Below are 24264 nucleotides of genomic sequence, written 5' to 3' on the forward strand. Positions count from 1 at the left end.
AGATGTGTAGTGAAAATAATTTCAAAATTCATTGAATGAAGAGATAACAATACATTAACATGGTTAAAAAGGATGCTCTGAGACCACCAAATGGACATATGCCTTCCTGAGGATGATCTGTGAAAAGATGCAACCCCACTGATGCTATGATAGGGCAAGATGCCTCCCTGATTCAATTCTCACTTACAGCAGTGGCAATCAGTAATCTAATTAATCTATGTACCAGCCCTTAATATCTGTCAGCTAAACGATGTGCAGAAATGTGTGGACAAGTTCTGGCACTCTGTTCAGCAGTGTCCCTTTTCCGCTGTCAGCAGTACTGTTGGCTTTTCCTAATATAATTACATTGACTTTTATTCAATTAAGTGCCATCCCTAGCTTAAAAAACCCTCTACTTTATCAATAGATTCAGGTGTAATGCAATAATAAAGATGAACTCATGGCAGTGCATTAGCTCTGCTGTTCATAACTTCGGAACATAAGTTCATTCATAGCAGTCGATTTCCATTATGCAACCACAGTTCAAAAGAATTGATTATTTTACATTCATTTCTTAATCTATTTCACTTGTGTTTAATAATCCTCCTAAATATCATATGCAAAAACATTCCACTAAGGATGGGAGGAGCGCACTGAGGGGAAAATCCTGCATTCATTTGGACATTGTGGGTTTGAAATTTTGTGTTGAAACCAAAGCCATAGAGGTTAAAGCTCCATTAGAATTTGGAATATTCTGTATTGAAGTTGCCAGCCACTCAGATTGTCGCGGGTGAATGATTGGTAGCATAGGAAAGGGGAGAAAATGAGTTGACATTACACTGGGGGATGATTCTACATTCCTTCCTTTTCCTGTCCAGTGCATTAAGAACATGGCAGTGTGCTGCAAGATCCCAACTCAGGACAGCACTTAAGAAGGTGCTTGAGTGGTGTCCTGAATAGAGATGCTTTCCTGAATGAGGGCCTTAGTGTTTCCAGAGCTTCAATGGCAAAGAAAGTCTGGTGACACGGATGTCTCTGTGTGTGTTGCAGTGTGCATGTATGGGTGAGGATGGCTGAGGATACAGGACCTGAGACAGAAAGCAGAAGGAAGGTATGAAAGCAGAGAGGAGAGCCGATAGGAAAAGAGGCCTTGAAGAAACTAGCAGCATAAAAAGGGAGAAGGACTGGAAGCAGGAAGGCAGTAGTATTAATAGCTAAAAGAGAGTGGGGCTTGGAAGCAAAACTGAGTGTGTTGAAAGCCATGGTGAAAGGCATTTTACAAATTCGGAATGCAGTGTATGAGCAGAGGCAGTGCTCTGAAAGCACAGAGCATAAACAGAAAGAGAGAGGAAGGAATAAGCAGAGCCCTAAAATTGTCATCATCACCTCCTGTCTTCAATAGTGCAACTTCTTCCTCTTTGGCTTCCTCGTCACCTATATCACCCCTCACAAAGAAGCTGCTGCTATTTTTATCTTCCTTACCTGCAACTCGGATCACATCACTACCCCTTGTAAATCCCTCCAGTGGGTCCACCCCTTGCACCACATCCAGTTCAGGCTTCTTATCCTGACCTTTAAGATCCTTCACAACTCTGCCCCCTCTGTTTATCTGCTCTCGACTCTTAGCATGTTAACCTCTGCTTCTGCAACATGCAAGCCTTTGAGTGCCACCTGTTTGACCGATCCTCCCCAAAGTACCTGTGCTTTCTTCCACATCATCCTTTATGCATGAAATGCTTTCACTGAACTGATCGGTATGGTTGCTACCCACTCCTTCATATATCTTCTCACGACACACTTTTACTACAATGTCTGCAAAAAAGTGAACCATGTCCATTGGCTAGGCTGAAAGGCAGTTTGGGATAGTTAGTATTTATTTATGAAATTACATAACTAAAATAAATACAAATGGCAAATGTATTTGTGTATAGAAAAATCATATATAAATTGGACATAGCAGATTTGTCTCTCTCTCCTTTCATCATTTGTATGCTCCTTGACTTCTTAGATAGCTTTTCAGGGCAGGGACAATGTTTGCTCCTACATTTGTACATCACCTACATCAGGACCTTTGGGTGTTGCTATAACATAAATATTAAATAAAAGGAATTAGAAAGCTAAAGATCTGAAGAGAGAAATACAAGGTCAAAGAGCATCACTAAAGGACAGATACCAACCAATCGTAGAGATTGGGTCTACCCAATCTCAGGCAAGGAGGAAGAATGAGGGGTTGTGGACCTGAGATTTTAAAAAACATTTCTATACTAAAAAGTGTACATGTATCTGCTTAGCTAATAGACATTTCCATTTTGAATATTTTTTCCTTGTAAAAAGGGATTCCCCCCCCCCAAATGTTGTACAATGCTGTTTACATTAGCAAAAGTGTTTTACCAAAGTTCTAATCATTTTATGAAGCCCATAATGGCTCTAGTTTTTTTGGGTAATTAATATTCTTCTTCCATACAGCTATTCATGAATTAGTCATATGGTGGGCAGAAGAGTGTGGACAAATTCTCACCAGAGGGAAATTCTGCAGTCTAAACTCAACAATCTTAAGAATGAATCAGTACCGCTAAAAAGATGATGATGATGATTATGGTAAAGATGAAATCTGTGGCTGCAGACAGGCAGGGGGGTTATCAGACTTCCCAATTCACCTTTTCCCTGTCAGATTGGAAGTTCTGTGACAACCCTCAGCTGTATTGACTATGGACAGTTATCTTATATGACTGTGATGCCACTGGGGGTAATTTTTTCCTTTCATTCTGAAATTCAGTAAAATATTCTTCCATAAATAAAATGCACTGTATGTTCCACCCCACCTACTACTACCCAGCTTTACTTGCGAGAGATGGACTATGCATCAACAAAAGAAAGGGGATTATAAGTCTAAAAAATATGATCAATTAAATGCACATGCCATTTATACAGCTCATAAATCCAGTCTGGTACTCTTCAGCAGTTCCTTTCAACACTTGCCAATGAGTCTGATTCTGTTAATTTACTATCTATTTGTTGGAAAGAAAAATGTAATGACTGCTTTATTTTAGTTTATTTATATTTAGTATGAATGTTTTTGGTTTTTTTTAAGCAAGAGGGAATTAATAATATAGGGGGAAATTCACCTTTGTGTAGAGGCTTGATACAAAGCCTATGCACCACTTAGGTCCAATCTAGGGGTGCCCAGCTGCACTGGGACAAAGTTCACCCTTAATGGACATTTGAAGGTTGGGGAAATTGGATTGTGCAGCTTGGAAAGTGAATGCTCTTTTTATCCAAAAACTAGGTATTGTGCAAAGCCACCACCTAACTTCTTCAATGGAAGCAGACGTTGCTCAGTAGCTTGCAGCACTGGGCCTTGACTCTTTGGACAGCTTTGCTTTAAATTACTGTAAGTGATCCCGACATTAAGTAACGTGATAAAAAAATATTTGTAGAGTTATTACATTAAAACACAACATAAAAAAATCCCTCTTGCTTCCAGGCAATAGTACTAATCAATCACTTATAACTAGAAAGCGGCTAATATTTTATTATGAAACCTGAAACCATACAACATTCAGCCGACATGGGGTTTCATTACTCCACCAAAACTCAGCACAGATTTGTCAGAATGTTTGCTACAATTTGCAAACACTTCCTAGAAGCTAGAGATAGAAATGAACTACCTGGTCATCCAGACCTTTTTTTTTTTTGCCAGTGCTATTCAACCCATCTCCCCTGAGGACATGTTCCTATACCTTGTCAGCCAAGCACTGAGATTTCCACTATTCCTTTAGGGCAGAGGTTTTCAAACTCTGGGGCGCACCTCTTTTGGAATGTTGCGGGGGAGGGGGGGGCGAGCGGCGACGCCAGGCGGCTTGGGCTTCAGACCCATGCAGTGGGGCTTGGGGAGGGAGCACCATGTCCAACCCCGACTAAGCTCTTTTTGTCTGGGTTGGGCAGGGAGGGACAACCAAAGTTTTTATCTCAAATGGGGGACTCAGCTCAAAAAGTTTGAAAACCACTGCTCTAGGGAAACTTTTTCCCATAGCTGCCTACAGCTCACTAGAATTTTTTTCTGTTATTCAGCTTAAATTTTACCTTTGTACCACCCCATTTGTCCTAGTTATAGTCCCTTAGCCCACCATAAATAATTCCTCTCTCTCTTTGTTGGTGTGAACAAATATGGGCCAAATTCCATGTGGATCCTCTCTTTGCCCCAGAGGTTATAAATGAAGATTTATGGTTTTGTTTAAAAATTGGCAATTTCACGTGATTTTGATCCCAAACAAGGCAATAAGTTGTAGCTTTGCCTGAATTTCACTTTCAGTTTCCATGTTTATTTGAGCCTGAAATGCAAAACAAAGCCCAGAATATGCGAACATATGCTAAGCCAATTTTTTCTTTCTCAAAATCTCTGAACACTGAAAATGCTGAGTTTCATACAGCTAAAATCAAAGCACGAGAAGTAAAAACTTGGCTAAACATAACAGTGTACATAGTTATGAGAGAAGGTCTTTGCCTTAACTCTGATGTTTCTTTAAGAAGGAAGTAGTAACCATTTCCCCCTATTTACTTTAAAAACGAATGAGAAAATAGTTCCTAGAACTTAGTTAGTATTGGAATCTGGTTAAGAAATGATTTTTCCATTTGCAGTTCTAATTTTCCTACTGTCTGAGTTGCTCTTCATCTGGCTGTCCTACGTATAAAAAAAAATCCCTCCATCCATCCAAGCCAACATAACATAGGTCTGAAAGACACTAACATCGTGGCTCCATTGAAGTCAAAGGTAAAACTCCCAATTAACGTCAATGGGGCCAGGATTTCACACAAATGTTTTCAGTTTTAAGCAGATTCTGTTTTCTTCTTATCTGATCGTGCTTAATGTGCCTTGGGTTTGGGTTTGTTTTCTTTTGAAATAATGGCAATTTTAATATGAGCAGCCCGGGCAATAACATTGATTCTTGAGGCTTTAAATTGCATAGAATCTGAAAATATTAACCTTTCATAGGATGAAAATCCAAAAGGTAAAATACAGTTCAGCACCTATTAAAAAAAAAAAGTAAAGAAGTGCTTATTAAATGCAAGAAATGAAGGACAAGCAAGTTCTCGCAAATTAAAGATGTGGAACCCAGTCATTTCAATCCCTTTCAATATGAAACAAATCATTCACACTGGTCACGAAGACAGCTCCCGCTACACTCAAATTATTCACTTGAAGATAAGCTCCCACCAAACTCTTTAGGGGTTTAACTAATTTACTGCACAGATACGGCACGTCTGTTGTAATAACAGGTAGGATGTATTGGGGTCGGCCATTTATCAGAATTAGACTTCTTTTCTCAATTCGCAGTGAATTATGCTGCCTACACTGCTCCTCTTTCTCAGAGCTTGCCATCCCCTTACGGCCCCTAATGTGGCAGGCAAACAAAATTGACAGTCTCATCTTGTCAACAAGGGGTGATTCTCCTGAGAAGCCATTTAACTTTGCAGAGGAAGCAATGTATTAATGTGCCTGTCCCAGGAATGTTAATCATCTTCAAGCTCCCCATAACTTTGACATGAACGAAATCACCAAATTTGTTTACTAAATGAATCGTAATATGCTAATAAGAGAGCATGACATATATGGTAAAGCCAAACAGATGGTTTGTTTACTCCACTTTGCAACTTTATAAATGTTGTAACTCTGAAGATGTTAGTGAGAATTATTGGTTTGTTGGCAGAGGCAAACATGCCTTTTGCATACTTAATCCAGAGCTAGAGTCAAAAAACAATTTGTCATCACTGTGGAATGCATAAAAAATGTTAACGTTCAGATGGTATTTTGGAAGGCAGGATGGCTGACTATGTGAGTGGATGCTCAGGTTAAATATGGAATTGATATCTGACTACAATGTTTTCTCCCCATACCATGTTTTAGTAAAATCTGACAGGTTTGGGATTCTTGAAAGGCCCAATAACTCAGTACATACCTGTTGAGGTGTTAGTGAGATGATCCTTACGGAACGAACAGAATTACACTTTCACAACAGCTGTGTGTGCTCAGAAGCATCAAGGTCATGTCGCACTCTTAATATATTACTATTGTTGCCCATTAAAGATCAAAAGATATTACAAATGAAAAGCATAACCACTGGAGTATTTGCCAGAGTTACTCAGAAATGATATAAGTTCATTGTAACACTTCAACCTCACACTTTATTTGCCAGCTGCCTGGAAGCAGAGTCTCATTACAAAATAGGCAGCACTCTTGTCTAATATCTGGAAGTGAAGAAAGTTTACAATAAAAAGATTTATCTCACGAAACATTTCCAAAATGAGCTAACTAATTATAAAAATGTTACACTGCCAGAATTTAACCTCATTTGGAGCATAAGCTTTCAACATGAGTTGTGGGTGCTCAGCACTAGTTAGAATCAGGCCATTTGTCCTAGACTGCTACTAAAATCTACCTGAGCCTTAAGGTGAAATTCATCCCAATGCAGAACATGCCCCACAAGGTCCTATACACCACATATCCACTTACCACATGTTTTACGTGGTGCTTAGGGTTTTGTGCTGGCCCTCTGTGCAGAATTTCACCCTTAAAGAATACAGATTTCCTGTAGGAATTTGTTGTTCAAATGATACATGAATTGACATTTATTTTTAAAATTATATCTTTGTAAATATTATATGATCCAAGGTTCATAATCAGTCATTTTTTCTTTACCACAGCAGGCAAAATTCAATGGGTTTGAAGGAATTTGTGCAAACAGTCTCTTCTGCTTGACATCTCACCCATGAATTCCACTTTGAATTTCAGGTTTGAGTGAATGCAAAATCTCATAGTGAAACTCAGTCTTTCCTGAAACCAAAATATATATATTTGTCAAGATGTTGGTGCAAAGCAACACATTAGATCAGATTTACTTGGAAGGTTCACAAGCCTTTCAGTGATTTTATTCTGTTGTTCTTTTATTCTATTATCTTCAGTGCAGAGCCAATCCTCATGCGCTATTCACCCTGCTTTGGTTATCTAAAAATGCGGGATTTATTTATATAGAACCAGAAGAGATATATAACAAAATACTATGTGGGATTTCAACAGGGCTTTCTTATTAGTAATTTTACGTTACTGAATAAAGTACAACTTTCAGGTCAACTGATAGCTGATTATCCTAAACAATCATACCAACTCTCTCCACTCAAACCCCAACTCCTCAGCAATGCCAATCCTCTGAGATTGTTCCATACATACCATTGTCCGTGGTTATTAAATTCTCAACTTTTTACCAAGCCACGGGAGACCATGCAAAGAGATCTAAGGGAAGTATGAGTTCAGTTTGCTGTCCAAGGATTATTTTGGAGCAAGACACATTAGCAGCCATCCCAGCCTGGCGCTTATATCTCATTTGAAACATCTACTCATTCCTGACCAACAAAGAAAATTTCAATAAAGTACTTTTACTGGTTTAACAGCAGTGAGCTCTTGGGATTGTCAAAGTGCTCAGTCTTCTCCGAGGAGAGAAGGAATCAGCAGCTCAAATATAATTAACCTTCCATTCCCAATGCAAACTGCCACACATAGGAGCTCTGCAGTCTATTAGTGAAGTTATAACGGCCAACAGGCAGAGGCAAAATTGGTCAAAAAGTTGGCTGCTGCTGTCATATTTTTAGAATTATGATTAATGACACTAATAATGTGGATGATTACTGATATGTGTATCTCCTGCAGTTTATCATATTGCACTGGCTGCCTACGTCCACAATAAACATGATGCTATCATTTACCTCTTTATTGAAGGCAATCCTTCTCTTGAAGGAGCACATTCTAATTACTTTGTAATGTTTTATGTCTTAAACATTTTGCAGCTCTGGACCTTGCCAACTGCTTCATGTCTGCCATTGATTAATTACAGAATGTTTAATCAAAATTTAGAACCTAATGCAGTCGTTTATGAGCATGCTGCAGTGCCAAGGTAGTTAGGCTCCTGTCCCAAGTTTGGAGAGTGGTGGGTTCAAAATGAAATCCCAGAAATGTTCCAGGTGCCAAAGTGTTTTTTTTTTTTACCTTAGATGTTTTGAGTGTGCCAGTCCTACCACTGTTGACAAATGGAAGGTTATCTACCTAGCTGGTAGGATTTTATTTTGTTTGTTCTGATTGCCTTTTTTTTAAATGCCTTGATTTTTCCCTTTATGCCTTTGTTGGTGGAGTGGCCTCCCAGCTCCACTGCAAGCTTTCCTTGCGGCAAGAGCCCTTGCAAATGCCAGTCAAGAGAGCGTAGTTTTGAAGTGGTTAAACAAGTGAAAAATAATTTGCAGGGACAAATACATAAGTTTTTTTTTAATGTGGATTTTTATGGTACTGTCATACAACCATTCACCGTTGAAGTTAAGTGTTTTTTTAATACCATTACTGAACTGCTGAAATGGATGCTAATATAGCTTGGAGTGCTAATGTCAAGTCCTGGTAATAAAAAAGACAGACTGCTGAATGAAATAATTTCAAGTAAAAAATAGAACAAAAGTGCTCTCGCTCTCGCTTTCCACTTTTATTGAATTGGGACTGACTGAGCCAATTGCTTTAGAAGTCTGTAAAACACAATTACTAGTGAGCTGACTGACCCAGCAGTGCCCCCTCTGTGACAGAAGGACTAAAAAGGCTGCAGAATTAGTGCTGCTCCCATATCTGGCTATCAGACCTGAGAGACTTACTATTGAGGATCTACTGTCCTCTATGGCAGCACCTGCATCAGCTACATGCATCTGCTTCTTAGATCGAGGGCCCATCTTACCTTGTCACGGTAGACCTGATTTCTCTCCCTCTTCATTGTATTTTTAATACAATGTATATACATTGTATATCTATCAGTACAACTATAGATATATAGTTTTTTGTTTTTACATGTTATGTGCCAGATACAAAGGCAATAGCTAATTTATGGGCAGCAAAATTAACTGTCTTCCATTTGTATTTTCAACCGTAAACAGATAACGTTTAATTGTTTTTTATTTTGGCATAGCAAAGAAAAGGTGAGAGAGAGAGAGAGAGAGAGAGAGAAAGAAATGTACGGAATTGAAAGTGGGCAAAAAATTTTCTTTATTACTAAAGTAAGTAATAAAGTTTGTAAAATACTTAGTCAAGATCATTAATGCTTTAAAAGTACCAGCTTTTTACCAGGAATTTACAATTTGTGTTTTAGGTCATACAGTTTGGCATGGGGATGGAATTTAGGATTTTGTTTGTTTTTTTCTTAAAAAAAAAAAACCAGGATGAAAACAAAAAGACATTAAAAAAATAATCATTTCCTCAACCCAGTTCCACCTCTTATCTCTCTCCCCCTCCATCCCAAATGCTTTATATTTATATACATATACACCAAAGTCCTTTTTTATTCATAGCGTACATTTTTGGCAAACACAAAACTCTTTCATTTCTCTTCCATGTCCATTTATATGAAGCTTGTAGGTGCCTTATGGCAAAAATGTTAAATTATTTCTTAGGCAGTATCTTTAAGGAATGCTTTTTAGGGCAAGCTTAAATACGAAATGAGCTCTTAATTAAAAAAAAAAAAAAAAAACTTTCTTAGCACAAGGCAAAGTGCTCATGTAAAAGATGATGCCGGGAACTAGGAGGCACAAGTTAAAGCTCTAGGATTTCATTAGAGGACATACTGGATTCGGAACTTACGGCAACTAATACACAGTGATCATGATTAAAATGTCAACATACACACCGTCACCGTCGCCACACAATGGTATCTGTGATACCACATTACCTGGCATCCCATAGATCCTGGTGTGGTCACTACTGTGTAAAGGTTGACTTTTTAATTGTTGCTACTGTATGTGAACATACATTTGGTGGTCTCCAGACTAGTTCTCAATGGACATTGGGGACCCATGTCACAAACACTCCACATAATTTGGCACAGTAGGCAATCTTTATTGAAGAGAAGCTCAGGATTGAAAAAGATGTAGGTCAGGATTAAGGATTAAGATTTTTTTTTTTTGGCAACTTGCATTTACGCTGCATATTCTTTCCTTGACACAGTCATACATGTAATTTTCATAGACAATTATGAGAGTTAAACATATAGAGCAGAGCAGGACAGGGCTGGCCCTAGACCAAATGGTGCCCCAGGTGAGGAATGTCTTCGACGCCCCCTCCATTTGTTAAACATTTGAATACCTTATCTTTTATTGCATTTGTAGCCCATTTCATGACTTCGATGCACGAATGCATACATGATTTCTCCCTGTCATAGAAGACAATACATTTCCCTTTTATGGCTAACAACAAAAACAGCACCCCAAGTCCAGCGCCCCCACAAGCCTGGCACCTCAGGCAGTCACCTGGATCGCCTGCCCCTAAATCCGGCCCTGCATCAGGGGAAAATATCCCTCCATACTTGCCATGTTCCAGTCAGTGCTTTTACTGACTTCATTATGTTTACCACCTTTCTTAATGCTTGTGGGTCAGTGAATATTTAGATAGACTTTGCAGGTCACTGAAAAGTCCTGGATTTACTTTTGCCGGTTGACACAGCAATATAAAATCCTGTGTTCTGTGGGGCAAGTTTAGAAGATGTAAGCTTTACCTTCATTTTCAAACTACTACAACAACAATAAAATGATGGTAATAGATGTCAATACAATTCATGACAGGGTGAAAAAGAGAAAGAACTTCCTCCACAACACACCTGATCCTGCAACCCTTACTCAAGTAAGCAGCCTGCTGTTACATTAGGGCTTCTCATGTGAGTAAGATTGGGCTTGTATGCTTTTATCCCCCACTCTTCTTTCACTTCATCCTCTACAATAAAAATGAGCTGCTACACAGTAGCTGGTAGATCACTCATATAAAAGTTAATTCACTCTATCCTTCATTCTGTCTTCCTTACTCGGACTGATTATATCATACTCTGCATATAGTCCCACTGACATCAGTGGAACTACCCACAGAAAAAGTTACTACTCAACGTAAGAATCACAGAAATAATTTCTTTACAACCCAGGCTCTCTTGTAAAAGAAAGACTTGTTGACAAGCACATTTTAGTGACTTTCTAAGGAAACCTACTGGTTCATAGAATTGTACAGTATAGCCACATATTCTTTTTAAAACTACGAATTCCTGGACCAACAGCAAAAGTGTAAACATGTTCAGATTTGAAAGATAATATAGCAAAAACCTGTTTTGATTGTCTGGTGACATACACTTAATCAAATAGATGCCTTAAAATGTTCTCTTCTTGTTATTAGTGAAGGGAAACAAGCTATATCCGACAGCTAATGATATTAGGGGAAATATATTAAATAGTCACCATAAACTAGTGTTGAGTACCTTCTTGGAGCTATCTGCTCCTAAAATCGCGTGCATTTCTTGAAAAGCAGTTTCTAAAAAGTTTTTTGTCTAAGTTTCCAAACATAGCGGGATGATGAAAAAATGGATGCTTTTGTGTTGAGGAGGTGATAACAGGAGGCAGGTAGCATGTTTTTCACATCTTCACCTCTGTTGATAATGTATGCAGTGGCTCATCAGAGGTATCTGATGTTAATTTATTCAAGCACACCTGTACAGGGCTGGAAGTCAGGTAAGCAGATGAGCAAAAAGTAGATGTCTCTGCTTTTTCAATACAGCTACCCAGAGGCCTATATGCACACAAATTTAGTTCTGGAGATGTCAGCAGGTTTTAATAAACCAAATACAGATGTCTTACTCCATACAAATCAAGGAGTTTACATGTTTAAATCTGGACTGATTTAACTAGCAATCAAATGGCAGGATCACACTTGGCACCAATAGTTGCCTCATATTTATTTATAAGTAACCCTAAGCAAATATTATTTTGTTTTAAAATTTATTCATGGGCTGAATCACCTTTCCCACCTTGCAGAACACACACACATGCTCACTTTCTGAGAAAATTTAAAGACAAACCTGAACAATTAATATTCTTACTTTAGTCAAAGAAAGGCAAAAAGGGAAAGTTTCGTCTTCGTAACTCTAAACAGGTATGCAGGAAATACATTTATTTTCCATATAATTAGGGCATGGAAAATGGGGCAACATGTCCTTATTAACACAGCATTCCAACCTAGTCCTAAGTAACGGAGATTTTTAAATTGATGGTACCAATATAAAATAATTTTAACTTATTAAAATGCAATAGAGCTGATAAGTAGTAGAACAGGTGTTTCTTTTCACTGAAATACTGACATTAGTTTACCATTAAGACCTGGTCAGAAATGGCACCTCCGATTTCACAGGTATTGAATCTGAACCCAAGCCTTCTTTAACTCTACGCTCCTAGGTGAGGGATGGGAGCTGAGTTAACTCAACTACAATATCTTTTCTCTTCACTCTCTCCTACCCCATCTGCCTACCTCCTCACTTCCTCTCCAGCTGATTACTAACAAATGACTCCCCCTGCCCCACCCAAGAAACTTTGGAACGTCCCTGTCTTCACTGAGCTGGAAAATACCCTCTTTCTATCTGCCTGCCTGCCCTCACCTTGGCCTGGTCTATGGCACAAAAGAGCTTACTGAGTTGCTGGCTCCAGAGTACTGGCTCTGAGGAGCAGCCCACCCATTCCAGCTTACTTTGTGAGGCAGGGGCAGTACCCAGTTTAAGCAAGACCAAGAGGGAGGCTGGGGGTGGAAAAGCAGGGCCAGGAGGGACTTACTCTGTGAAGACCCCCATCACTAGGGTGACCAGATAGCAAGTGTGAAAAATTGGGACGGGGTGGGGGGTAATAGGTGCCTATATAAGAAAAAGCCCCAAATATCGGGACTATCCTTATAAAATCAGGACATCTGGTCACCTTACCCATCACAAACCTTTCCTTCGTCACAGACCAGCCCTCCTCCTCCTCAGCTGGCTATTCACTCCAGGATGATTCCCTTTACAGAAACAACAGTCTCAACTAAAACTTCTCCCTTTCTTCCACCCAGATGCACAAACTGTACCCGGGCCCACATTCAAGCCTATTTTTCAGGCAGCTGATCAGCATATCCTCCTCCCATTTTTCCATCTCCTTGACCACTTTCCTGGAAAGAGATGTTTTCCTGTCCCCAGGCAGACCTCTACTCTTGGTCCTGTCTGACACCACCACTTTTGGCATGATTTCTCTTATCTTTCACTCTTTGTTGCTTTCCTGCAAGAAGGCATACCTTATAAGGCTCCACTAGTAGAAGAACTGAAATGTCAAAAATGCCTGAGCTGGTGAGAGCAGAAACAGTAAATGATTCTGAGAACAATGGGACTGAAAAGAAAGAATGAACAAAAGAAAGATAGAAAGAATGAATGCACTGTTCCCTTTGGGAAAGAGATCAAAGTTAAAGATATAGATAGGGAAGCTTGTAGATTTCATAAACACTTCTAGTAAGGGGTGGGAAAGGTGATGAATAGAAAATTAGTTAAAAAAAGAATCCAGACACTGTGGGGATTAAATCATAAAAAGCAACTTCTTATGAATTTTAGAAGGGATAACAGAACCCTGTGGAGACTTCTGACAATAACTGTAGGGTTTTTGTCCCTTCTTTTGTCTGTAATATCTTGAAAAATTAGGGGATGCATGTGTGGAGTAGAGTCCATGTCAGTCTATCCCTCTCAGTCTTCTGTTCGCCTTCGTCTGATTTTAGAAAATATGGATAGCCATACTGTGTCAGACCCAGTAATTTTAATATAGGACATCCCTGCATATAAATACATCTCAGGAGATATCCAAAACTTTCAGATAAAAGGGTATTTGAATGGTAGGGAAGCTGACCAACTGCCTTAGGTAACTAAGGTTGCACTCTGGACCTCCATCCCTTGAAGGTCAGTTTTAAAAGGGCCATACTCTGGGTCACTAACCGGAGCATCAGGGGAGTTTTCTGGGCACACACTAAGCCTGGGGAACATAACCAAGTTTAGATTAGCTAGAGTTGGGTTGTACAAGGTTATACATTGTACCAGATGCCATTGTAAGAAGAAAAAAAAGATCAAAACTATTTATCACCTTATTAAACTCAACCATTTTCACGGCTTGTTTTATTTTTAAAAAAATTTATAGAAAAAATTTAAATAAGGAAACCTCACTAAATCCTGCAAGCCACATCGTGATGGGAAGGGTCCCAAAGTTTTTAGAAGGTGGCATTAGAAATGCCTTTTTAATTTGTAAGGACAGCAAAGAACTTTTGGATTCATCTGGATAGTCAAAAATATTCCATAATTCAATAATCAAAATGTGAAGACTTATTGCTACATACACCTGCCCAAATAACTGTCACATCAGAACATGACAAGTATGTCCAGGCTCACTTGCTATGCACATTAGTTGGATATTTCTTGTTTCTGGTACAGCAATTAAAAGTGAAATGGTTATAATTAGGTTTTAAAATTAATAGTCCATTAAGGTGACTGGAAGAAGTTCTCACTTCTCAATGTTATTGCTTTCGTTATTTGGCAGCAAAGCCAATAAGACACCATAGATTAGTTTACACCTTTGAGGCTCTGTCTGAAACCCAAAAGGCTAGAAACTTAATGATCTAGGCTTTTTTCCCTTTAAATAAAAAAGATTCTTTAAAAATCAGCAAAAAATCCTTCATTGGGTAGGCTACGTGGCTTGGAGAAAATAAGACTCTCCCTTCAACTCAATCCTGAATAAGACAATTTTTTTTGAAGATTAAATAAAAAGAATGTCTGATTCATTTTCATACCCCCTCCTTTTGCACACACTTTCATTTCTGTGCACTTCTAGACTTCCTAGTCCTGGACAAGACCAGACATGGACTTGCTGAAATACAGTGAACAATAAAGATGGTTTCTTATGATACTTCCTGACCAAATGTCTGCAAGAATTATCAGAAATCTTGTGGGAGTTCCTGGTTTCTGTAAGATTTTTCCAGACAAATTCTGCAGACCCGAAAGTTTTGGTGAGTCTCAAAAAGCACCAGACTTGAAGGCCATCCAAATTGTACGTAGCCTTTAAACCTTTTCAAGTACACTATCACTACCTGAAATCCTCAGAACCTGTGGATTTCTGTTGTCCCAAGTTGTAAGGAAGACACTCACATAACTGAAACATATTTTGAACACTATTTGTGAGGTGAAACTGGAAAGATGTTCCCATGCCTAGTACAACCCAAACTCATATGTAAATAATAATTTTATCTTTAAGAAAGCAGTCTGCATTTTAAGTTTATGAATCATATATTTCACTTTTATGGCTTGCTTTCAATAAGCTAAATCAAAGTATCCTATATAGTTCATGAAATACTTTCAAACTGTGCCCTGTCTTTAAATGTTCAGTTCTCATAAATACTTTACACATGTCATCATGATGGTCTTTTTCTCCTAATATATGTTCACTGAACTAACTTCTTTATTATTAGCATAATCTATCAAGTTAACTGTTTCCTGATGAAATTTAACATTCCAAATAACATTCCAAATCCTAAACTAGCCACTTCTCTTTTTGCACACTGAATACAAAACGGGTTTACTTAGCACATGACTGACATTTTATAACTCACTTGAGAAAACACATAGACTGAGCCAAATTCTGCACTAACAAATCCTCTGCAATCCCATCAACTTTAAGGACACAATGTGTGGTATAAGTCAGCACAGGATTTCACTTACTGAGGCCCTGATCCTGCTGGACCCTTATGTCCAGCTCCACTGAGGCAAACAGGTCTCCACAAGGGTGGATCGACTGGCAAGACAGTGACCTTAATTTAGTTTTAGGTGTTTGATTTTAATTGATCTCATCTCACTGGTGAAACAAATTTTCTAGTTTAGTCTACTCTATTTACTGTTTTTTCTAATTTGTGTTCACATTTTCTATTTAGTGGATCTCAGAACTGACATGCTGGAGCTAGACTCTCCAGAAAAAGTGAGATTTGGCTTCCTAACCTTCTTCACACTAAATTGCTTTTATTTTATATTATACCCTGTATCCAGTTGCAAACCCCAGCAGTTTCCACGGAACAAGATACAGGAACTGTGTGTGAAATGTTTAGCTGAGTTCAATTTCCTTCCTCTCTCTCTCTGCTGAATTTTTACTCCCTAATGAAAAATATTAAACAAACAAACAAACAAACAAGCTCAAGTAATGAATCACTCTCACCATCACAACACGAACCCAATGCTGTGAACCTATAAGGGATATTTCATTGTGTAACAATATATTCATCATCATGAATAAGAGCTTGTTTTCCCAAGTATGGAATAACTGTGTTATCCTACCACAGACCACCTTGACCAATTCCATTTATATTACAATTTTCTTTAGGAATTAAAAAAAATATTTTAAAAAAGGCCAAAGAGGTTTAGGACCAGCTGCTTCTGTTTAAGCCCAACTGTTTCAGTACTGATGCAGCATAACTACAGTGTGACGTCATCTGAAGGCCCAGCAGAACATACCCTTAAAAATATGTAGGGGTCTAGTCTCCCCTTTCTGCATGTACATTACTGCATCAGAGTGAATGGGAGTTACTCACAGTCAGAGAAGAAAATAAAGCTGGACTGAATGGTTATATTAGGGAAAAAAAATACAGGTTCCCCCATGGAAAGAGAGAACCATTTCGCTAATGTTAACATTTAATTTTGTTTCTTATAATTGTTTATAAGGCAGAATGAATATCCATTAATGATTCCTATTCATTTGTACTTAAGCCTACAGAGATGGGGATTATTCTTGTATCCTATTCCTATGGTTCTTTCCCTCCATCCATTTCTGTTTCTATGTATCGATGTGTATGTGTGAAGATATTTCTGTTGTATATAATTATTATATATTTAATAGAAGCTTTCCTTGATTGGAAAGCTGTAGGGAGAAAAAGCTGAATGTATAAAAGCTGCAGATTATATACAAAAGTGTATATACAACACACACACACACACACACAGAGAAAGAATGACATTATCTAGCCAATCACATAAGACAATGACATAGTATATACTATTCTGAATGTCAAACAATGAAAACCTAAAGTGGTAACACCCCCACAATGCCAAGGGGGCATGACTGTCACTAGTCATTACTGTGTGTCTCTATTTCTTCATCTACCTAAAACTGGATTTTCTTATGTAATTTGACACACTTAATAATGTAGAAAATCAATTAATATTTACTGACCTGTCTCTGCTTCTCCGTGATGGGAAGGCAGCATTACAGCCAGCCACTGTGCAGACATGCATCTCTTTTAAATGAACATTCCTGTAGTGAAGCTTCACACTATAGGAGCTTTTGAAACTCTTCTTGCAGACATAGCAGATCTTGGGATCTGGGCTGGAACACAGGTCCCCTTCTGGGGAGAACTTTTGAGGACTGTTGTAGTTGAATGTTGAAGTGAAACTTTCATGAAGGGCAGCCATACTGGCACTGCCCCCATTATACAGTCCATATTGGCTCATGTAAAACATATCATAGGTAGGGTCTGTAAACTCTTCCTTCACCTTAATTACATCCCGGTGAGAAGATTCGTTGTGATTTTCATCTGGCATCCCACTGTTCATCATAGAGTGTTCATTAGATTCATGGATGCGTTCATCACCTTCCATGGATTCCTCGCACAATTTTGGCTCTGAGGTTTCTGACTCGTTTTCATAGTCTCTCTCGTGCTCTTGGTCTTCTGAGGTCATGCTGTCCGCCCTTCTTATCTCTGTCCTGGAAATGCATCTGATTCTACCATTTTTAGAAAAGTCTTTCACAGACAATCCTGGGCTCATTTCCTCCTGCGAATGGCAGTGATTGTCATGACCAATATCATTAGCCATCATGCTGTTGTCATTAGCCTCATCATCTTCATCGTCAAACTCATCAGCAGTATCAATAACTTCCTTTTCTATTTTAACTGGCATGCTTGACTTCCTTGGTTTCTTCTTAGGGGCAAGGTCAGCATTAGGCTCATGGGTAGGCATCACCATCGCAGGTAACGATGACTCTGAAGGAAGAGGAGGATGCTGCTCCACTGAACCACCTGTTGGTATGATGGGACTGGTGGGTAATGAGGTTGGAGGGCTCACCATCTCTCCAGGAGTAAGTAAACTTCTGTAAAAAGGAGGAACAGGTTGGACAGTCTTTAAAGCTGGAAACACCAGCTGGCTAGAAAGAGGGTTCTGTAGTACAGGGTCTAGCGGGGGAGTAGTAAAACCCATTGGAGGCCGACCAGGGCTTGTTAAGGTAAGACTGGATTTTGTACTTGCTATGACAGGGGTGGCAGCTCCTGATGTAGCACGGATTAGATCTTTGTCTCGGTTGTTCCTTAGCATAGGCATGTGAAGGCGGGGATTAGGGTTAGCACTGTGACGATTGCGACTTCTAAGAGAGCTGAAGACCATGTTGCAGCCTTCAATCGTGCACCGGTGTTTGATTTTAAGATGAACTGCATTGTAGTGGATTTTGAGAGTACCTTTGTCATAGAAAGTTTTACCACATGCATTGCAGAACACTCTCCCTTTTCTTGACGCTGATCCCATTCTTCTGATTCTGTGAATCCTGAATGAGCTTTTTGTGTGCTCAGTTTTGGACAAATCATTGATGGGTGTAGATGTTTGAACGGGAGACGCACAGGCTGGCTCAGTTTTGGGTTCTACATTTGTGATGCTGGTCAAAGCATTCCTGCTGGATGTCTGCTCATTCTTGAAAGGAGTGGGGGAAACTTCAGATTCACTGCTTTCATTATATTCATTTTGGGTAGAAAGGCTTGGTTCACGCAGCCTCAGAGCTGGCTGTTCCAGCAGGAGGCCATTTGGAGGCAGCCCCAGCAATGGAGCAGAGACGGGATTTATGTACTGGAATGGAAGCAGAAACGCAAGGCTGTTAGGGATGTTTTCAAAGTGATGAATGCTGGAAGGGTTGCTGTTCTCCAGGTGAGCAAGGAGACTTGGGCTCCTAGTGCGATTATTGCTTTCAATAAAAGTCCTTATATCTGAATCTGTCTTTGAAGATGGCACAGCCACTGCCTGCCCCTCCTTTTCTTGAATTGCCATCAGCTCCACGATGGATTTGGTTTCTCCAAATCTCAGAAACTGCTGAAGGGTAATAATCTCTTCTTCCCTGGACATGATGGCCCAGCGGTCCAGCACCTTGCCTGCAGCATCCTAGAGGCCATATCAAAGAAACAACAAAGACAAACACAAAGAAAAAAAAACTTATTGATTCTGCATAATTATTGAATTCGATAGAAGGTGCTCTGCTGCCTGTACATGAAACACTAAGCTCAGAAAACAACATGCAAACAGTGTTAATAGAAGCTGATCCACAAAGCAAACTTTTCTGCCATGCAAATGCAGTAATTAGAGTCACAGTTAGAGAAATAGATTGAGTTTAATAATGTCAAAGCAAACAAAATGTAGACTACTGGGGCTCTGTGATCTAAAATGCCTTCAATACTGCTATTATAACAATATGATCTATGTACTATGCAACTGTTTCGCATACATTAGTTTAAGACGTGAATTCTTGCTGTGCAGCCCACTGTAAATACAGAAAACTGTACCTTAATCCTTACAAAATGGTGACACTATAGGAAAGAATGAAATAAATGCATTTGATAGAATTACCTCTTAAATGTAAGTAGACATAAGACTGAATTCAATTAGGAGCAATCTTGTAAAATGCATCTCAAAGAGTTTGAACCAAGACAATTAAAAAGTAGCATAAAAATATTAACAACCTAAATTTTTCCACAAGAGCAATATATAAAATTACATTTATTGCCAACGCACATCAAAAGGCTGAAACTGGGGGGAGGAAAGGAAACACTGCTTTTGAGTGTTACTGAACTTTACTGGCAATTGATTGCAAACTTCTAACCTGGATTTGATTTACACTTAAAATATAACTTTTTTACAGTCTTCTTATAAATGACAGTTACAAATATTTAAAAAGTAAACATTTGATGGATGTGGATAACATAAATGTATAAAAATGTTGTCTCTTAACATTGCCTTCTGATAGCAAGGGAAAAGTCCAGAGAGAATACACATCAGTAATCAGTAGACTATCTGTTGTTAAATATACATTAAAAAGCATTTCACACTTTCATTTTTGCTAGTAAGTATGAGATTTGCCTGAAGGTAGAACTTAAAAATTCTGCACTGTAATGTCAGGCAATCCATTCCAGCATGTATTGATAAAAATGTATTAAAATACTTATATAATGAATACATTTTATCAACATCTCCCCCATTGGGCTAATGCTGGACATGTCACCACCTCTGTAGCTACCAACAAACCCTGTCCCGTGACCATCAAGCAGAGATGCTCCAGTGTCTACTGCATAGAACTGCCAGATACCTCTGCATGGAACTCCTGAGTGCTGTCTTTTTGTTTTGTTTTTTTTTAAATCTTGGATCCCAGATTTAGAGCCCTGTCTAAACATTTAGGAGTACCCTATGCAGCAAAAATCATCAGAAGTGGTTTGAGTAGAAAAACAGTGTATTTATATGAAAATATGAAAATTATTTTCCACATTACAGTAATGATTCTAGGTTTTTTCATGTTAATTTTATAGCACTGTAAATCAATTTTCTCAAATGATGAAACATACACGTAAAACTCCAGCTAGGACTCGTTTTGCTTATTTTAGCTCCGATTTATCTCAAATCATAGGATGCAAAGCTAATGAAATTAGTTAATGTCACTTATGTTGCAATAACTTAGATGTGGCTATAGAGCCACTAACATGGTTCATAGTACCAGGTATGAATGATATCACACAATCCAATCTAACAGGAATGTAATTAATCCATGACAGAACTATAACGATGGGGAAAACCTTAAATTGGCCTTAATCCTGCAAGTTGATCCATGTAGGCAGATCACTGCCATGTGGAGCCTTCATCAATGGGGATCTGTGCAGATTAAGGGCCCTCCTTGTGAAGAGCTGCTTGCAAGATAGGGCTATAATTTGTTGGTTTGGTTCAGTAAGCAACCAAAGCTTTGAATACTTTTCCTAACATAGTAAGGGCTTCTTTAACTCCTATAGCCTTATAATTCCATCTGTCCTGCTGGAAGGGAATGCCTGTTTTACAGGAACTCAGTGTGATTCAATGCAATTTATCCAAAAGGGCAGGAAGTCCTTGGGACTGGGATTACACTTTCCTTCCTTCCAAATTCCAAACTGGTTATCTTTTGATTATTTTCCCTGCATACGTTTCAAAAGGTTCCTTATTTCTCCATTCAATTCCACCACAACCTCCACCAGGCCTGCCCTTCCATGCCATAATGATTCTACATTTGTAAATACCAGTATCTCACCTGGACCCTAAAATGGCCTCACAGTTCAAATTTTGAGCCCTCCCCTCCCCACTTCCCCAACAGCTTTTACCTGAGTCAGAGTTTAAATAGAGGGGAAAGGTCTCAACTCATATTGTTTGGAGGCAGGATCTGAGAGTTCCTGAGCCCAGATTTCCAGAGAGAGTCTGGGACTGTCTGAATGCTGCCAACTGTGGGTGTTTGTAATGCACTATTGATAGCAATTTATGTTTTTTACATCCAGAGGCTTGTGTAGTAGGAAATGTCTATTTTATAAATGTGGACAGATACATAAATAAAGAAATGAGATTTGGATTTGCCGTTTGCATCCAAACAAGCCATGAGACTGGAAAACGACGGGCTTCTCTGTTGTGGAGCCCATAGAAACCAGGAGACTTGGTGGAATTGAGTTTTATGGCACACGTTCTAGTATTTTGTCCCGCCTGGGCTGAAATGTCCCACGTGATGGGGCTTCCACCACTTCCCTTTGGAAGTTATTCTGCAATTTAATACATATTCTCTCTAAAAGAAGTTTTCCTAACACTTTGCCTAAATTGTCCCTCTCTCAATGCTAAAATGTTACACTTATGTATACTCTTATAGTATCTATTATAGGATTTTCTAGAGTTGTGGGGAGGACAATGAAACATTGGAGGCCAGATCCTCAGGCTCGGCTACAGTGCCAATGAGCTCTTAAACAAGCAGTTGAGGATTTGATTGGCATTGGGTTATCCTCAGCTGGCACAAAGACAACAGCCCAATGGAATCAGACAGTTGGCTTAAAGCGACCGTAGCCTACTCCTACCAGCCATATTGAGTGATAGTTCAGCACAGCTAAAGATTCAATTACTAATTCCCTAAACCACCCCGTGCTCCAATCATTAACATCTTTAGGGCCAATCCTACAAGCTGTACAAGGACTAGGTTGCCAATCACAGCTCCCACTGGCTGCGGTTCACCGTTCCAGGCCAATGGGGGCTACGGGAAGCGGCGTGGGCCGAGGGATGTGCTGGCTGCTGCTTCCCGCAGCCCCCATTGGCCTGGAATAGCGAACCGTGGCCAGTGGGAGCTGCAATTGGCTGAACCTGCGGACGCTGCAGGTAAATAAACCGTCCCAGCCCGCCAGCAGATTTCCCTGATGGGCCACGTGCCAAAAGTTGCCAATCCCCATTGTAGTTAATCATGCAAACTTCTGACAGTTTTACTTTTAGAGCGAAAAGGTTGATGAGATAACATCTTTTACTGGACCAACTTCTGTTGGTGAAAGAGACAAGGTCTGTGTAGCTCGAAAGCTTGTCTCTCTCAGTTGGTCCAATAAAAGATATTACCTCACCCACCTTGTCTCTCTAAAAACCTGGGACCAACATGGCTACAACAACACTGCAAACTGTTTTGCTTTTGTCAGATTTTGAGCAAATCTTTATTTTGTTTTCCATGTTGTGAATGCTACGTTGCTTATTGAAGGTCTCATTCATGTGAAGTAAAGAATATTAAAAATGCATGCTATTGACTTCAAGACACTGTAGGTTGGATTCATGAATAACAGGAAGATTTTTTTTTTTTTTTTAAGGAACAGCAGTTTATATTCACAAGTTGTCTATTGTTAATTTTTAGCTAGAAATACAATTTTTCTAACAATATAGAAAAGTGGTTTGGGGTCACTATATTTCATAGAAACTATAGCACCTATGTACACTGCATAACGCATAGTTCAATATTTACATAGTGATGGTTTCTATAAATCACTGTAAGTATGTATTAAAATTCAGAACTAGATAAAGAGCAAATAGGAATGTCATTTTTTGATAAAACTTGAAAATTAAAAAAAAATCTAACCATTATCCCTTTGAATTAAGCTATAACTAGCTAGGGATCTCTTTGTATACCTTAATACTTGATTAGAGGTTCAAGTCCTTTCTTACGTGTAATCGATTTCTTGTTTCTTACAATCTCTCATACTAAATTTTCTCCCCAAAGCCATTAAATCATATCCACATTTAAATTTTTCATGACAAAAGGCTCCAATTTATATTACTTTTTTTCAGCTCAGTACCGATTAAGCCAAGCCTCCTGTGACAATATGTACAAGTCAGTCAGTCAGTGTAAAGATACCAATGTATGCTTTTACCTCTAAGCAAGCCAGTAGACAAGCATGCTTAACCTGTACAGCAATACAATGGATGCTCTTGCTTCCCTGCCATACAGCCTGATTTTATATATTGGTGGCTCTCTTCAGATTTCAGAAAGAGAGAATTCTTCAAGCCTCTAAACCATATAAATTAACCTCTAAGGGTAGAAGACCTATAACCTTAAATCTTCCTCTCTCCAGGTCTAAACACACACTCAATTTTCTCTCTATCTATATTATTAGTATAGACATAGATACACATATACACACACTATATTAGGTCTGTGAAGCAGTGTCACGGTTAATCATCCTGAACTTGTCTCCTGATTTTTACTGACCTGTAGGTTAGGACGATATGTGTCAGGATGCATCTTGTCCTAACTTCTGGGTCACATCAGAACAAGTGATGGGTTTAGGATGATTATCTCAGATGATACAAATAGGTTAGAGTAGAAGACAAACACAAAGTTCACTCTAATTTTTATGAGTTTAATTGGGGAGGGCTGGAAAGGGGGAGATTTGGTTTCATGGTGCTCTTTGAACTTCACAGCTTGTAAGTTTTTGAGTCAGCCTGAAAGCCTCTCAACTTAAAAGTTGCCTATTTAAAAAGTGAGGGTGGCCTCTATGCAACATATATGCCTTTTCAACCTAGAACTTCTGTTTTAAAATCAAGTTGCTTTAAACTCTTGTGAAAAGACTCCTATGATCTCCATTACCCTGTGCTAATTTTATATAGAAAGACACACACATACACACACACTTTTGCAAGCCTATTTTTAGCTCTCTAATTTACTTCTTGGCATAGCTAAGAGAGGGTGTGTTCGTGCACATGCACATGCCTGTATGCACACTGAGAAATGATTACACAGGAGTTGAGATTAATAAAAAGGTTAACATAAAAAAATGAAAACTCCTTTTTAGAAAAAAGTGCAGGTTCT

The 24264-nt window shown here is 38.9% G+C and overlaps 1 protein-coding gene across 1 annotated transcript in view; it reads right to left on the reverse strand.

The window, feature by feature from the left end:
• BNC2 (basonuclin 2) overlaps nt 1-24264 on the reverse strand; it is a 391886-nt gene that overhangs the window by 3983 nt on the left and 363639 nt on the right. Inside the window, exon 5 of the mRNA XM_024211083.2 lies at nt 17074-19040. Within this exon, the coding sequence (XP_024066851.1) occupies nt 17074-19040 (1967 nt within the window). The remainder of the gene's footprint in view (nt 1-17073; nt 19041-24264) is intronic.

This window comes from Terrapene carolina, unplaced genomic scaffold (assembly GCF_002925995.2).
Source record: "Terrapene carolina triunguis isolate 2854851 unplaced genomic scaffold, T_m_triunguis-2.0 Scaffold113, whole genome shotgun sequence".
NCBI lineage: Eukaryota > Metazoa > Chordata > Testudines > Emydidae > Terrapene > Terrapene triunguis.